This window comes from Salvia miltiorrhiza, chromosome 7 (assembly GCF_028751815.1).
Source record: "Salvia miltiorrhiza cultivar Shanhuang (shh) chromosome 7, IMPLAD_Smil_shh, whole genome shotgun sequence".
NCBI classification, from domain to species: Eukaryota; Viridiplantae; Streptophyta; class Magnoliopsida; order Lamiales; family Lamiaceae; genus Salvia; species Salvia miltiorrhiza.
In genome coordinates this window covers 29,887,887-29,905,410 of record NC_080393.1, presented here as the reverse complement: position 1 = coordinate 29,905,410, position 17,524 = coordinate 29,887,887, and the positions used below count along the sequence as shown (strand labels likewise).

General features: G+C 33.9%; 1 protein-coding gene across 2 annotated transcripts; it reads left to right on the top strand.

Annotated features, from left to right (window-relative positions):
- Positions 1-14,429: 14,429 nt before the first annotated feature.
- Positions 14,430-17,239, top strand: LOC130995946 (ACT domain-containing protein ACR4-like). 2 transcript variants are annotated; one of them, XM_057921466.1, is made up of 8 exons: positions 14,430-14,740; positions 15,257-15,329; positions 15,408-15,453; positions 15,533-15,647; positions 15,725-15,792; positions 15,876-16,460; positions 16,547-16,651; positions 16,722-17,239. In XM_057921466.1, the coding sequence occupies exons 1-8, from the start codon at positions 14,737-14,739 to the stop codon at positions 17,061-17,063; spliced, it is 1,338 nt and encodes a 445-aa protein (XP_057777449.1). In that variant the 5' UTR covers positions 14,430-14,736; the 3' UTR covers positions 17,064-17,239. The 2 variants fall into 2 exon arrangements, with proteins under 2 accessions (XP_057777449.1, XP_057777450.1); XM_057921467.1 differs by having other exon boundaries at positions 14,451-14,740; positions 16,731-17,239.
- The last annotated feature ends 285 nt before the right edge of the window (positions 17,240-17,524 follow it).

Genomic DNA, 17,524 nt, shown 5'->3' with positions numbered 1-17,524 from the left:
GAACTTGGTAAAAACTCCAAATAAATATAAGCCATAGAATATATTAAATCAACACCTGCAAATCAATTTAAGATCTCATCATATACGAGGAATCTCATTGAAACGTAGAACATGTATAAATTAGCTGTGTAACTGTATAAATTGCGAAAAATAATTTTTTATTACCTATGAGATTCGAACTCTGAGCCATGAATTCATCCAACAAGGTGATGAATAAACCGTAGATCTTGATAATCTAAGGGGTGAAAATGGTTTCTATTTTATATTTTAAGAGATGTTTTTATTTTTGCCGACCTCTATATATATATTATATCGCGTGGACGTTATATATTGAGTGATCCTTAACCAATAATTTTTTTGTTAACTAACTAATTTGGTAATGATAAGACAAGCCACACCATTACTTAGCATGATTGAAAGATCAAAATCCTGGAAAATTATGTTAATACTCGCTATACATAATTGCAAACGCCGTAGCTCCTCACTCACTCTAAAAATGTTGTCATTTAGGAATTCAAGAGTTTGCATTATGTTTTCGGCCTCAAAATAGAAATGTTTGCCTTGTGTTTTCAGACATGCACCTTCCATCCAATTTAAATATGTTGCCACGTTTCACGTTTTTCAAGCACACAAATCACTTTCTGCCTCACCCTTATTTTAAGGTATTATTTCCAATGTTAAATAGACTATATTAATACAATGTAAAATTAATTATATGAGGATAAATACCAATAAAAGAGAGAAGGGATTAATATTGGATCGATGACAACATAATCTAATCTCGTTCCAATTCTGAATTTGTTGCTCATGTACTCGAAATGAAATTGTATCGAGACACAATTTTTTACAATCTAAATATTTTCGAGATGCATTAATACTCTCGTGTTTTTCCATCTTCTTAAATAAATGCATCAATAAATTCTCAAGATTTCCGAATTTAATGAATTTAAAGAAGATAGCCCCTAATGTGGTTGAATATATGCTTTAACAATTAATCAAATTAATTTTCTAGCATTATTATATTACTATTTCCAACGTTCTAGCTAATTTGTGATTATATATGCCGTTCGACCTAGCCGTCTATGTCATGTCAGTCTAATAATGCATACAAGTTCATATTTTTAATTAAATTGGAAATGTAATTTTTATTTAAATTTGTTCAGGCAATATATGCACAGGTAAATAATTATATTAATTAATCAAGAGTTGTTGAAATTAATTTATAAATTTGAAAATATATGAGTAGGGAAATAGACTGTCGATGGCGTGTGGAAAGCAACGTCAGGTACTTTCCTCAAAGATGAAGCTGATTTGTACATCACTTTTGATGTAATTTTGTGAAAATGGGAAACCATTCGACAAATTCATGCAAAAAAATATTTTTCCAATACTTGACAATTTCCCAGAATTTCGGCTTTGTGTCTACTAATTAATGAATTTGTCTAGCTCTCATTTATGATTATCCATCCTGTTTATTCTGTTATATAAATAGTTTTGGACATCTTTTTTTGGGTGATTTGGAGTTGCACAATTGTCTTTTACTATCATTTTCCCTTTTGTCTTTCACCACGACCACGAGCCATGTATATACAGGGACGGAGCCAGGAATTAAGTTCGGGGGGGCTGAACTTGTACGGGGTTCGGGGGCGGTAGCCCCTGAGAATTTTTTTTTGGGCATTCTGTATATTTAAGGTATTTTTTTTTATTAAAAAACGAGCATAATACTAATAATAACGAACAATATTTTCATAGATTATATAGTTTCAATATATCACAAAACTTTTTTTGAACATTCCGTATATTTAAGACATTTTTTATTAAAAGGCAAGCATAATAATAATAATAACAAACAACATCTTCATAGATTATATATTTTCTATATATTACAAATTAGTTTCAATACATTATAATTTTTTTTAGCATTTCATACATATTAGGCATTTTTTTTATTAAAAGACAAGTATAATAGTAATAATAACAAACAATATTTCATAGATTATATAGTTTTAAATAACACTAACAGAATTATCCTTAAATTAAGTGTATATGAGAGAATATAATAACCAAATACTCTTTTATAAAATAAAATTATTTTATAATAGGTATAAACATATATCTATATATATTTATATATATATATATATATAAAACCTCAAAATTTGGGAGGGGGCTCTAGCCCCCCCTAGCTCCCCCTGGCTCCGTCCCTGTGTATATATAATAGTATCATTTTTGGGCACGAATATTAAGAAATATATAATTAGTAGATAAAATGAATTGGTGTAAATTATTAAACATTAGATATAAAAAAAGAATATGTTGCCAAAAAAAAGAATGAGACATTTATAATGAGATATCTCATCATAAAATTGAGACATTTGTAATTGGACATAGAGAATAGTATTATTTACTAGACTACAATTTGAGTCAGCCACCTTTACATATCCTTAAAGCCAACAAAATTGTGTGTGGAAGGCAAAAATCGTGTTTTGAGGTTTTGTACAGCTTCAGATGAAATGGCGACACCAACTTTTGTTGGTTTGCCTTAAAAAAGAAGATGCCCAAAGATGCAGGGTACGACAATCATTCAAACATGGTATTTTATCAAACTTTAAAGTTGTTTTTGTAGGCGTAATTCCGTCAAATTAACATTAACACATTTCGATCTTGCATTTATGCATTATTAAATTTAATTTGGTCGACCAAACAACTATATATAATTATGAACTATGGGAAATGTTCAAATTAACATGTAATTCAAGTTGAGAATTAAATATTATCTCAAAACTTTTTTTTTCTAGAGCGGATAATGAGCAAATGGGAGCATTATGTGGAATCTCTATCCAGAACACTTAAAATTAAACAACCTACACACACACACACACATCTCACTTCTCAGAGCAAATTAAAGTCGTATCCTATACCTAATCCATCACCAAATGCAAGATTTATAACATTATCTCCGAAGTTGAAGAATGTTGCAAATTAAAGTATAATCTACTCAAAAGTTAAATTTATAAACTTTCTAATTTTGATTAACACACCCCATAACTTACAGAAAAATTCGCTCTAGTCTCGTCATGCTTATACATACGATCATTTCAATCATAATTAATTCTGGATTCGACCAAGATATTTAATTATTTTCTTACATCCTTTCATTAATTAAGCGTAGCTAATTTTTCAAAATCTCCCCAACATTGAGTGAGAAGTTGAGCCTATTCCATTTGAGGAAGCTCAACAATATAGTCCATTTAAATATATATAGATATTTTGAAAATAAAGAAATATAGTTAGAAAAGTGGGAAGCAGAATATAGGGAGGTGTGGCAGGAGGAGCATGTGGGATAGGCATGAAATGCAGGCACCCCCACCAGCATTGTAGCGCAAGACATGCTTATGTGAAGCACCACCACAAATCTAATTTTATTTTGACCATCATTAAAATATATTAACACATATATACACACGACTATATTAGTATATTTGGCCTGCCCTCATCATGTGGGCCAACTAATGTCCGTCAAAATTAGGGTTTGTGTCATTAGATTTATCAATGTGTGGCGGCTGCATTTGGGGGGGGGGGGGGGTGCTGCTATCCTTTCTTCATGTTGTCTCATAAATCAAAGAATTACATAAAAAATACTACCACATACTAGTAAGATTATAAATTTATTACTGTATCACAAATTCACTTGTCATACCGTATGTATAGGTCAAACGGGTCAGGGCTAAGGAGCGGGTCTGGGCGCGGGTCGGGACAGATCTGGGCGCGGTTTGTGATTCTGGGCCGAATAATTCAAAGTAATTATTATTGTAATGAAAAGTAATAATCGCCATGAATTAAAGTAATATTTTTGAAACATTACCTTTCTTTATATCAATAATTATAGATAGACTCTGCTTTCATTGATCGAGTTCTATTCGAGCTAAAACTCTTATTAGGGTCGTCTATCTACAAGAGAAGATTGGAGACAGAAGGCTATATAAGGAGGCCATATTTCGTTCAAGATGATTGGGGAATTTCGTGTTTAACTGATCTCGCAATGTAGTCGAGAATTCTTGTTCCTGCTAGGTGTCCCCTTGGACTTGCTATAGTCTGTAGTATAGTTATTGATATTGTACCTTTATTTGTTATGGCATAAGAGAGTTTGTGAGGAATATACTTGAATGTACATTGTAAAAGAGTTATTTACTCTTATTTATTTGGTTCTTATATTTTAAGGGATTAGGTGCGCCTAAGAAGTTTGTTGTTGTCTAGCTTTCAGTTATTGACCGTTGGTGAGATTTTGGGATTTTGGGGAAGATATAGAGGCTAAGTAAGAGGGAGACTTATTGTGTAAGTCCTTTGTATATCTTAACTTCATAGTGAATATATAATTTTCTCTGGGCGACGCCCCCCAGACATAGATTGTTTAACTAAACTGGATTATCATTCTTTGTGTATTATTCTTTCTTGTTGCATGATACATTCCGTGATATTATATCATCTTTCGTATTCACATTGGTTGTTACAACACATCTCACCACATGTTCTATGGATTAATCATTCTTTCAGTAACATTTTTTTTAATGAACAAGTTATGATAATTCAAAGTTTAACATATTAATCATTTATAATTTTAAATAATAATATTTTTCTAGAAATTAGAAACCTTATTTAAATATTTTTACTTTTCCTGTTGTTCTCAATTTTAATTATTAAAATTATGTATTTCTATTTATTATATAAAAAATTATTAATATGACATTTTGTAATTATATAGAATGATAGTATATTATATATTATAATTTGTTTTAAAAATGGTAAATTGCATATAATATCACGAGCTTTGCCCGAAATTCATTGTCCCCACGATCTTTAAAAATTCCATTTTTGTTAGGTCCGGAGGGTCTCGAATAGGTGTATGGGGGGGGGGGGGGAAATACACCTATAAGATATTTTTCAAAATCAGATGGATCTCAAGATAGAGATCAAAACGAAACTTTACACACAAACTCAGACGCGTGTTTACTGAAAAGAGTTTTGACCAAAACAGGGTTGACGACTGATACTGAAAGACTCTTCAGTAATGAGTTATCAGTTAAGTCACAAGAACTTAACTGATCCACGTAAGGCTTCAGTCGAGTTTGATAAAAACAGATATGTTATAAATCTTCCTGACTATCAGAGGATAGATCAGTCAGACTGATAACATACGCAGCGGAAATACTTTTGTTTCGCAATAGCCTTTGTTGAGCACGTTGTTAGTCTTAAGTTTCTCTTTGCAATTAATCAGTATTCAGTTTATCAAAGTAAGAACACAAGTAGGAAAGTAAAACTGAAAGCTGTAAATTAATAACACAGAGATTTTTACGTAGTTCGGAAAACACTTCCTACATCCACGGTCGGTTGATCAGACCAACAACTTCACTCTGCAAGTGCTTACGGGTGCACAGCAAACCGAATCCGTGTGCTTGCCGGGTGCACACAACCGAATCAACGGAAGATCCAATCTTCAGTACCAACACACCTTGTTGGATTTCTCACTCCTAGCACGAACTGGCACTAGGATCTCACGGAGTCAAAGTACCTTCCTGAACTCCTTTTCAACTCAAACACTCGATTCTATCGGTCGAAGGGAGGTTTGAAAACTTGCCAACTAAACTTCAAAGAACAAGTTCTTTGGAGCTAGTTTTGACTTAGGCTCTGGGTAAACAGAGGTTTGCCTAAGGTCTAAGAGAATATATGTAATCAGCAGTGACTGATTTTTGGCTTTGGAATTCTCTTCTTCGATTCAAGCTTTGGGAATTTGAGCTTTAGGCTGAGACACAATTTTGGCAGAGCTTCAGCTTGTGTTGTTGAATCGGTGAAGATTGAAGTGATCCTCGAGCGGTATTTATTGGAGAGGTCTTGAATAGATCTGTTGGCGGAGAAGGTCTTCAACAATTCTTCCGTTAGAGAGTAATTTGAACTTGGGCCGAGGCTTCAATCTTCGAGGTTCTTTGTTTGGTGAGAACGACTATGTTGAAGAGTAGGAGATGCGACGTCTCTGATAAAGTAGTCACTAAATAGGAATGACCTCTGCAGAGAAAGAATGATCCCGACATCTCTGCATTTAATGCGGCTGTACTTTTGGAGTACGTGGCTTCCTTTGAACGTTGGAGCTTCAGTCTGAGGAAGAATGTTTAACTGATACTTGACTTTAGTATCAGTCCGATGATTCCACGTGGCACGCATTAAGTAATCAGTTCAAGACTGATACTTCAGTTGGCAACTTCAGTCTTCAGTCTTCAGTCTTTAGAACAGCAACTAAACTAGAAAAGAACTCTAACATTTGAGTTCGAACAGTTCTAGTCTATTACAAATAAAGCCTATGGATTTTGGTATCATCAAAACAAGGATTAGGATATTCCATTAAGTTCCCAACAATTTTTCATCAAATACTTGATATTTGATCAATTTCCCCACGATTTTTTCCCCCTCATGAAACGCTGCGTTCGATTGGGACAATTGCATAATTTCACATAATATCACGAACTTGCCCGAAATTCATTTTTTCCACGATCTTTAAAAATTTCATTTTTTATCAAATACTTTGACATTTGTTCAATTTTCCCACGATTTTTTTTCCATTATTGTTGTATTGTCGAGCTCATATTATGAACTTGCAAATCATAAATGATTTAACTTTCAAATCATACATGAAACCATAATCAAAGAGGAAACATAATTCAAAAAGATTTTGTGTTAACCGCACAAAGTTAGAAATGCTTAGAACATCTATTGTGCCATTAGTTCCACCAAAAATTTAAACTGCCAATGTTCACCAAAAAACATATCTTTGTCCTATTACATTAGTTCCACAACTACTTGGCTCGGCTCTCTTGAGTTGGTAACTCCGTTGTGCTTGATCTCTTGAGTTGTGAACCGTTCGACTGGTCTGGAGAGGAATTGACCGTCTGGAGAACAAGCAACACCAAGGCAATCATTTTTTTCTAGCGGGAACCTTTGATTTCCTTGAGCCTGAAAAAAAATGAGAAATTAAAAGAAATTAGAGTTTTTTATTATTATTTAATATTATATGTGTAATTTAAAATTCATATATATTCCACGTCAGTGTTACGTGTAAAATTAAATCCACATCACTGCTATGTCATTTTTCCGATCATCGGAAAAAAAAAATCGTGCGGAAATTGAACAAATATCAAAGTACGTATTTGATAAAAAATGAAATTTTTTAAGATCGTGGGGAAAATGAATTTCGGACAAAATTCGTGATATTATATGTAATTAACCCTTTTAAAAAATACTAAATCCATATATAATCTCGTTTAATTGGGCTCTTCTAGTTAAATAAAAATGCGATGGAGTTGAATACCAATATTTGTTCTATTAGTGGAACGATTAATTATTTTTAATTTATGAAAACAAATATCTTATTATTTTTTTTAGGATCAAAATATCTTATTATTAAGGAAAGATTATTGGTTCAAATTTTGATTTGAATTGGAAAGTCGTTATTCATCCCTTAATTATCGTGAAGGATAATTATGTAAATAGAATTTCAATTAAAAGTGATTAATTTATTTATTTTCGGAAATATTGCAAATTGACAAAAATATCCATTTATGTATGTACATAACATAATATGTATATTTAGCACTACTCTTTGTTTTTGTAGTATGCTCTATATATAGATCACATATAATAATTACTAATATATATGTATTTTATAAAGTACAACATATGGATGGTGTTATTCATTCAAATAATTTGCTAGATAAAAGATTTGAACCCTAGTCTGCAGAAAATATACAAAATAATTTATGGATAGTGTTATTCATACATACTATGTATAAACATAATACCTTTATATTTTAAATAGAAAAATTTAATATTCGAAAATTTTAATATTTTTCTAATCCGTAAAGGTACCTTTATAGTTTAAATAGAAAAGTTCAATATTTTTCTAATCCTAATTTACCTTTACTGCCAACTATAATGTATTAGATAATGTTGTGTTTTAAACATTTGAATTTGCTCCGTCTATGGTGGAGGGTTTTCTTATAGTTCATGTGTTTGCTCCTAATAAAATTATTTTGATTCTTTAAAAAAATAAAAACATGTGAATTTGCTGCCACACAAATACTTATCAATTCATTAGGCAACAAATACATTAGGTTGTACAGGGGTGTTCACAATTTGGTTTAAATCGTAGATCAAATCGTATCCGTGAAGTTTAATTTGGTTTATGATTTGAAAAATATGGTTTGATTTATATTTTTTTAAAAAAAATATGATTTACGATTTAGGATTAATTTTTTAAAATTATAGATCAAACCAAACCGTAAATTGTAATATATTATTATTATTATTATTATTATTATTATTATTATTATTATTATTATTATTATTATTATTATTATTATTATTATCGAGTCAATATATATGAAAGTAGCCAATTTATTTTAGTAAACTTAAATTTACTCACTCAAATAAAAACTTTAAAAATTACCCACTTTTTGTTCCTTTCTAGATTGAATGGATAGTGAGAGGAAATTGATATACCATGAGAGGCAAAGATTACAATTATGCTCAATTACTTTTTTCCCAGTAAATGCATCGTCTGCATTTTTGAGTATGTTTCAGAAAGAGTGTTGTGTTAATTTGTTAGGCGCTTTACATTTCATTTTGTTATTTCAGGCGTCTTCCTCTATATTTTTCTTCTTTTCAGTTAAAAAAAAGTATTATGGAGAAAAATCAAAATTTACAAGTTTCCGAGTTTTCACCATATTGTTGAGCTACAATATTTTTACAATGCCAAAAAAGCTCTGCACATGAATTATTGATAATAAATTATGTATTGTGAACGTAATGTGTTCATAGCTCTCTCTCTCTCTCTCATTTTGGTGACTTTTTGTGGCTGAGGGATTGAAAATTGATTAATGTTTTTGAATTCACAATCAGATTTATGAATTCACAACTAAATGTTCTTGAATTAACGATCAGATCTATGAATTCACAACTTGATATTCTTAAATTCACAACTAGATCTATGAATTCACAACTAAATATTATTGAATTCACAACTAAATGTTATTGAATTCACAACCAACTCTATTGTTGGTTGTGAATTCAAATTTTAAACAACTAGTTGTTTTGGTTGTGAATTCAAACTTTAAAATTCAAATTCACGATTACTTGAATTCACAACCAAAATAAATCATGGTTGTGAATTCGAGTTTTAAAGCTCGAATTCACAATTAGGGCATGGCTGGTATGCAGGAATGAAATGGAAATGGAATGGTGATTTCTGCGTTAATTTCCAATCCTATGGCTGGTACGATTTTTGTAATGAGAATCGTCATTCCCGATGGAATGTCTATTCCCATGCATATGGGATTAGTCATTCCTCCCCTTCCCCATGGTATTATGTATTCTCACGGATATGAAATTACTCTATAATACAAGTTTATTTTTTTAATTAAATAATAATAATAATAATAGTAAAATAATTTAATATTATTAATTATAACCAATATATAATATTTCAAAATATAAAATAATTTTTACTAATAACATAATATAATAAAATTAATAATAATAATAATAATAAAAATAGTATACTAAATAATAATAGTAAAAATAAAATCAAATAATAATAATAATAATACTAAATAATATTAATAGTACTAATAAGTAAATAATATCAAAATAATTTAATATTATTAATATATAAAGTAGTCCATAATTGTAAAAATAATAAAACAATTTTAATAATAACAATAAATACATAATATTAATAGTAAAATAATAAATAATATATTATTAAAAATAATAAAATAATTTTTATAATAATAAAAATTAATTAATTAATAGTAAAACAATGATAATAAATAATAAAAAATATAATAATAATAATAATAATAATAATAATAATAATAATAATAGTAATAATTATTATTATTATTATTATTATTATTATTATTATTACTTTCATTTATTGTTATTGTTATTGATGTGTTCGATAATTACATCCCTTTATTTATAGAGAGAATAATTCACCTAGTGTGCGGTGAATCGAGAGAGAGTGATGAAAACTACTAAGGCAAGAGAGAAAAGAATTGTATTGAGTATTTAGAATAGCGCATGTCTTTACAATGGCACATATATCTCTTATTTATAGGCGTTTATGATAGGGATAAATTAGTAATTTCACGCCCGATAGCGACCCCGGTAGTTAGGAAGAATCTTCGAGGTTTTCAGTGACCGGTATGCCTTCAGTCTTTTCCAACGCTGCCCGAGTCCGCCAGCTCTGCTCCTTTCTTCCTGGATATGTCAGCCCTGCCCGAGTCTGCGGGTTACTTCTTCGCTGTTTTATTTCAGATCTGTCTTTCGTTCCGCCCCCTCTTCTCTGATCACGTTAGCCCTGACACCCTTAGTGATAAAATCCTCTTGAAATGGCCCTGAAGCTTCTGTCTTTCATGCTTTCTCCCAAAAACACTATTCAAGCTCTTTTCCTCCCTTCCGTTCCCAGTGCTGATGACTCTGATGCTGCCAGATTTGCCTTACGCATATTTTACTCCTCATCAGTTATTATAATTATTATTATTATTATTATTATTATTATTATTATTATTAGTAGTAGTAGTAGTAGTAGTAGTAGTAGTAGTAGTAGTGTGTTAATTTTATTTCATTGTTATCCATTCATTTCTTGTAAATACCAGCCATAGGAAATATTTCATTCCATTCTATTGCCATTGTCATTCCATTCCTACATACCAGCCATCACCTTAGTTGTTTTGGTTGCGAATTCAAACTTTAAAATTCAAATTCACAACTACTTGAATTCACAACCAAAAGGTTGTGAATATGACTGGTTGTGGATTCACGGCCCTAATCGTTGTATTTTGTGCGACCAAGATGAGGAGAACTTGACGCACCTGTTTTGGGACTGTTCCGTTGTCCGCTCTTCTTGGCTGGAGCTTTTGACTTGGTTTCATAAACAAGATTTGGAGATGAGTTCGGATATTCATAGCTTCTTGGTTTCTTCGTGGAATGTTGAGTTCAGTCCCTTGGTGTCGACTTTTTGGAAAGTGGCGGTCATTAATATGGTCTGGAAAATTTGGGATTGCCGAAATCAAGCCACCTTCAATAAGAAGGAGTTTCACCTGAGGATGCTCTTGAGCTTCCTTAAGGTCGCCTTCAAAGAGATGGATTCTCAGTTCTCTAGACTTGGCTCTTCTAATAACTCCTGGAGTGACTACCTTATTCTTCGTCGCATTGGGGTGGCGACTCGGGCTAGGCCTCCTCCGATGATGATTGAAGTCCATTGGTGGCCACCGATGGGTAGCTGGGTTAAAGTTAACACGGATGGCTCGGCGATGGGAGCCCCGGGCATTATTCCTGCTGGAGGGGAGTTTAGAGATAATTGGGGCTGGGTTCGAGGTTGTTTCCACTTCAAAGGTGGCCACGGCTTTGCCTTTGAGGCAGAACTTTTCGCTGTTATTCACGCTATTGATATAGCTCACCATCGAGGATGGCGGCGACTTTGGCTTGAAGCTGATTCGACTTATATTGTTCGCCTACTACAGACTCGGTCTGTAGAAGTGCCTTGGCATTTTTTGGCAGCTTGGAAGAATTCTTTAAAGCTTCTTGATGATTTTCAATTTCAAGTCTCGCATATATATCGGGAAGAAAACAAGCCGGCTGATTTGATGGCTAACCAGGATCGAAGCGAAGGTTGGTGGCCATATGCTTTGGATGAGATTAAACACGCGGTGTCTCTTGATATGTCAACGCATAGCACCGTTCGTGTGAAGTTATGATGGTCGTCTCTTGGATCTGTGCGTAGGTTTTTGGGCTTCTCGGCGGCCCTCGTGTGGTACTCATGAGGCGGAGATGTTCTGGCGACGGCATCTCTTTGGCCGACATCTCTGTTGCTGGTTTTTTTGGGCTCGCTTACTTCTAGGCTTGGCAGATGGACCGTTGGTGGCGACGATATATTACCGGCCATCATTCGGTGCTCATTCGTGTTTTCGGTTTGGTTGGTTGCGGCGACGGCTCTTTCCGGCCCTAGCTGGCCTTTGCGTTGGTCTTCTCGGTTGGTGGCAACGGCGCTTTACCGGCCACCTTCCGGTGCTCCGGCTTGTGTTGGTTTGGCTTGGCTGTGGCGACGGCTTCTTTCCGGCCTCAGCCGGCTTTCTCTGATGGTCTTGACTGTGGCGATGGTGTCTTTCCGGCCACAGTCCTCCTTTTGTTTTGGTGGCTTTCTTGGCGGTGGCGACGACGTCCTTTCGGCCACGGTCTTGTGTCTCCCGTTTTCGTCTTTCTTTTCTTTCTTTTTTTGTGGGTTTCGATTGGCTGGAGCCAGGATTGTTTTGGGATGATGGTTAGGCCGGAGTTTCAGTAACTTTCCTTTCCGCTCCTCCAATCTTGTGGTTGTTGTCTTTTTAGACGAGTACTCTTTTTCCTTCTTTTGGATTTTTCCATTTTTTGGGTTTGCCAGAAGAGGGTTTTAATGAGGCTCGACCCTTAGTCTGCTTTGCTGTGCTTTCAGGGGGGTTTTTTTAGGTTTTTTTTTTCTTTTATAAAATTAATTTAATAATTGAGTTTGATATTTTATTATTATTATTTGCAAAATATGCTTTTTTATTTTTATTATTTTTGAATACCTTATATGTTTGATCCTTTTATTACTTTAAAATAGAAAAATAAAAAATCTAAATAAACCACAAACCAAACCGCACCAAACCGTATTGATACAATTTGGTTAGGTTTAGTTTTGATATTAATACAATTTAATTTGATTTCAAAAAATTATCAAATCATATTTTAGAGCGCCTGGGGGTTAATTATAAGCTCAACAAAACACTATATTGATTTCATCGTTAATTTGAAGGCTTTTGGCTAGTTATAGACTACTTAAATTAATTAGACTTATACTAAATGGCGCAATTAAAATAATGATGAAAAGAAATTCGAATCTATGTTTAATCATAAATAGTGATAACAATCATATATAATTAAATTTATCATATCATCACATATAAAAATATTTATATAGATTTTTTAATTAATGTAGAGTTTGATAAGAGGTGGAGATTGATTATTAGAGATTTAGAAAAAAAAAAAGAATAAATGAGAATTGAAGAAAATTAGAATAGAGTGATTATACGACGCCACGTAGGATATAATTTATTTTGCTTTTATATATATATAGATTTGTACATTTCAAATATCTATAACAAAATATTTGTTAATATTGATCCATAATATTTTTTTAATAAAAACAAAAATAATGAATTTTTATATGAAGATTATTTAATATTGAGAAATGATTATATATAGTCTAATATTGAAAAACAAATGGATCGATTAATTCCAACTCCACTTGCAAAATAAAACAATTTTTTTGTTTATAATTATATTCTTATGTTTTGGATTTCAGTTCCATTTAAAAAATGAAATGGAACGCACATAGATTAGAATTTCCTTGTTTCTTACCTTTTGAATTCCAATTCCATTTACAAATTAAATAGTCGTACTAATGCATATTACAAGGTTTCAATTTTTCTTTATTTGAATCCTTATTTTTGATTTTTTTACCTTCAGTTAGTGTACAACAATTTTTGGAGCAAATTTAACGTTATTGTGTTGCTAAAAAAAGAAATGAGACATTTGTAATGAGACGAATGAAGTATTTAATCATGTGTTGTTCAGACATATTTTGTCCAAATAGCATTATTGAAAATCGGGTCAAGACTACAAACATCAAAATATATTTTAATTTTACTTTTATCAACAATTGTTCTCGTTTTTATTTTTGTTTTTATTTTTGTTTTCGTAATTCAACATATTTACCAACAACAATAAAGATACCTGTGGTAACGGAATTCATAACTCGGTGAGTGCTGTAAATAGCCCATTCTTGTTGTAACCAGTTAATTATTACAGTAACAGTGCAGCAATTGAATAGACATGGAAAAAAACCGTTACCAAAAACATTTAAATACTCATTTTGTCTCTCCCTAAACCTAGGAGTTTTACCAATCCCACTGTTTCTCACGTGCCTACCATAAAAAAAGAAAACAAAAAAGTTACCATTTCCCAAATTGAAATAAAGAGAACATCACAAATCTCATATTTAATCAAAACAGTCTTTGTAATCCTTTATTCATTGACGCACATATTTTCAGATACAACTACTATACTATTACTGAATATATGTAACGAAATGCATCACATGCAAAAGTTAATTAACCTAAATTAGATACTCAATATCTGTGAATTTCCTGTAATATTGGGTGGGGCGCATTTTAGCAGGCCCCCACCCCAGCAAAAGGAGGGACCGAACAGCCGGGGCCCACTACTAAAATACGCCATGTTGCATTATGGTTCCAGTATATTCAACAAGACAACGCCCCCAACTATCCTCACCTCTTTATTTTTATTTTTTTATTATTTCTCTCTCTGTCGATTTGTTGCGAAATTTTTACTTTTTTTTTGGAGTCCTGAGAGTCGAAGGGCAACTGAAAATAGAAAGCCCCATCGACCTACCTGCCATATATATATATACACAACACAACTCAACTGCCGCAAACATATTTTACACAGAGTGGCAGGTGCGAAGTGTGTTAATTTCCGGAAGGGAGAAGCTGGATGATCCGCGCAGTGTTTTGTTAGTTACACAAAGGGAATACTCGGTATTGAAATTCCAAGATAACCAACCCACTGAGAGATTATTCAAGAGTTTGGATGGGTATGTGAAATGTTTTCAAGTGTGCGTGGGTTTCTGCATAATCTCTCTCTTTCACCATGTACCTAGTAGGAGTATATTTTTTTCCCGGGAGGTGTTTGTTGATTCCTTTTTACGGTCTTGGGATTTGGTTGTTTCCAGGCTGTAATTTGCTATGATATCCGTGCTTGTGTTTCACACCTTCTACTGTATGTGTTTCCTTTTGGTACTGTGTGTTAGACAGAGCCCCACACACCGTCCGTATACGGAGGAAGGGAAGGGAAGGGGGAAGGCAGCATCTTTATTTTTTATTATTTGGAGTGGCTGCTCCCTTTTATTATTTTTCGGTGTTATAGGGGGCATTCTAGATTTCTAGTCCTTCCCCAAATCTAATGATTTTCTATTTGGTTTGAGCATCTTCACTGTGATTGGTGGTGGTGATTCTGTGTTGTTTCAAATTCTCTGTTTCTTTATTGTAAAGGGGCAATAAAAGAATCAAATCTTGGCTTTGTCTGAGCTTGCTATTCTTGTTACATACAGAAGCATCAGTCAGTTTCTCTAACGACATGGATGATGAATACGAGAAGCTCATTAGGAGGATGAACCCTCCGAGGTAGTGATATCTTCTGTTCTCTCTTTATTCGATTCAAAACTTGGTTATTTTTCTTGACATTTTCACCTTAACTGACAGAGTTGTGATCGATAATGAATCTTGCAAGAATGCGACTGTGATTCAGGTCTGTGCTTCATTCTTGATTACTAGAATCCCATGTTTTGCGCGAATCTCTTGTCGATTTCTTCTGTGTTTTGATGCAGGTGGACAGTGCTAACAAACAAGGAATCCTTCTTGAAGTTGTGCAGGTCCTCACTGATCTCAATCTAATGATAACCAAAGCTTATATTTGCTCTGATGGAGGATGGTTCATGGATGGTAAATAGATTTGATCCCTTTGTTAAGTTTGATTAATCAAATTATCCTATTTGAGTTTTTATTTTTATTTTGTTTAGTGTTCAATGTGACTGATAATGATGGAAACAAGATAACAGATGAGGGGATTCTTGACTATATACAGAAGGTGAGTTGTTTTGTGTTGCTTGTCTTGTGGGCATCTCTTTTTGATTTGGGAATTTATGATTGATTCCTTGGTTTCACTTTCAGTCACTTGGTCCAGATTCTTGCTTTGCATCTTCAATGAGGAGATCAGTCGGGGTGAAGTCCGGGATGGACCACACATCGATTGAATTGATTGGTAGTGACAGACCGGGGCTGCTCTCCGAAGTGAGCGCTGTCCTAACCAACCTGAAGTGCAATGTGGTGAATGCTGAGGTGTGGACACATAACACCCGAGCTGCAGCGGTGATGCAAGTGACGGATGAAGAGACGGGGGGTGCTATCATTGATCCGGAGAGGCTGTCCCTGGTTAAGCGCCTCTTGAGCAATGTGCTCAAGGGTAGCAACAAGACTAGGGAAGCCAAGACTGTGGTCTCCCACGGGGGGACTCACACTGAGAGGCGGCTTCACCAGATGATGTTTGATGATAGGGATTATGAGCATATGGGCGAGGATTCATCGGATCGGCCTAATGTGAATGTTGTGAATTGGCACGGCAGAGATTACTCGGTGGTCACAATCCGGTGCAAGGATAGGCCGAAGCTCCTCTTTGACATAGTCTGCACTTTGACAGATATGCAATACGTTGTTTTCCATGGAAACGTTGAAGCAGAGGGTCCGGAGGCGCATCAGGTATATTATATATGGCATTTCAATTTCAATGATGAGATATTATTATGCATTGTGTTGTAAAGTTGAAGTCATGTTTGCATTTGAAGGAATACTGCATAAGGCATATTGATGGATCCCCAGTGAAATCTGATGCTGAGAGACAAAGGGTGATTCACTGTCTGGAGGCAGCAATCCTGCGACGAGTGTCTGAGGTAAGGAGTAAATATGATGTAGATTTGAGTGATTATTGGTAGGATGGTAATATGATGTTTCCTTGATTAGGGTTTAAAGCTAGAGCTGTGCACATCGGACAGAATTGGGCTACTATCGGATGTTACTAGGATATTCCGCGAGAACAGCCTAACTGTAACTCGAGCAGAAGTGAGCACAAGATCCGGCAAAGCTCTCAACACGTTCTATGTTCGTGAGTCATCAGGATACCCGGTTGATCCCAAGATCATAGATTCGATCCGGCAGACAATAGGGCAAACCATACTCCGGGTGAAGGGCAGCCCCGATGAGTCGAGCCAAGCTCCTCAAGAGTCTCCCACCAGGTTCCTCTTTGGTGGCCTTTTCAAGTCTAGGTCATTTTGCAATTTCGGTTTGGTTAGGTCGTATTCATGATCATGTATATATTTAAAGCCCCACCCACCTCTCTATCTTATCTGTACATATTTTTCTACTGCGATTTACCTCACCTAAATACGTATTTAGGAAGTTTGTGACATCCAATTGTTGTTGTCAAGCTTTAAATCATTGTACAGAACAAATTTATCCTCTATGCTTATCATCATTCAAAATCTGGTCGTCACTTGCTTTGCCAACTTATATATATTTTAATGGTGCGTGCGAAATCTTTTTCTTTATTATCGGATTTCGAAACATATGATTGATTGTATTCTAAGTGGATGGGTTCAAATATTTCATCACAAAAAACACAACATTATTATTTGTAAAAAGATTCACCAAGACTTGAGGAGAAAGCATGATTCAATATTTGAAAATGACGAGTGAGTACCTTATACTCCCTCCGTCCGCGAATTAAAGCCCCATTTGCCTCTAAATATTTGTCCGCGAATTAAAGC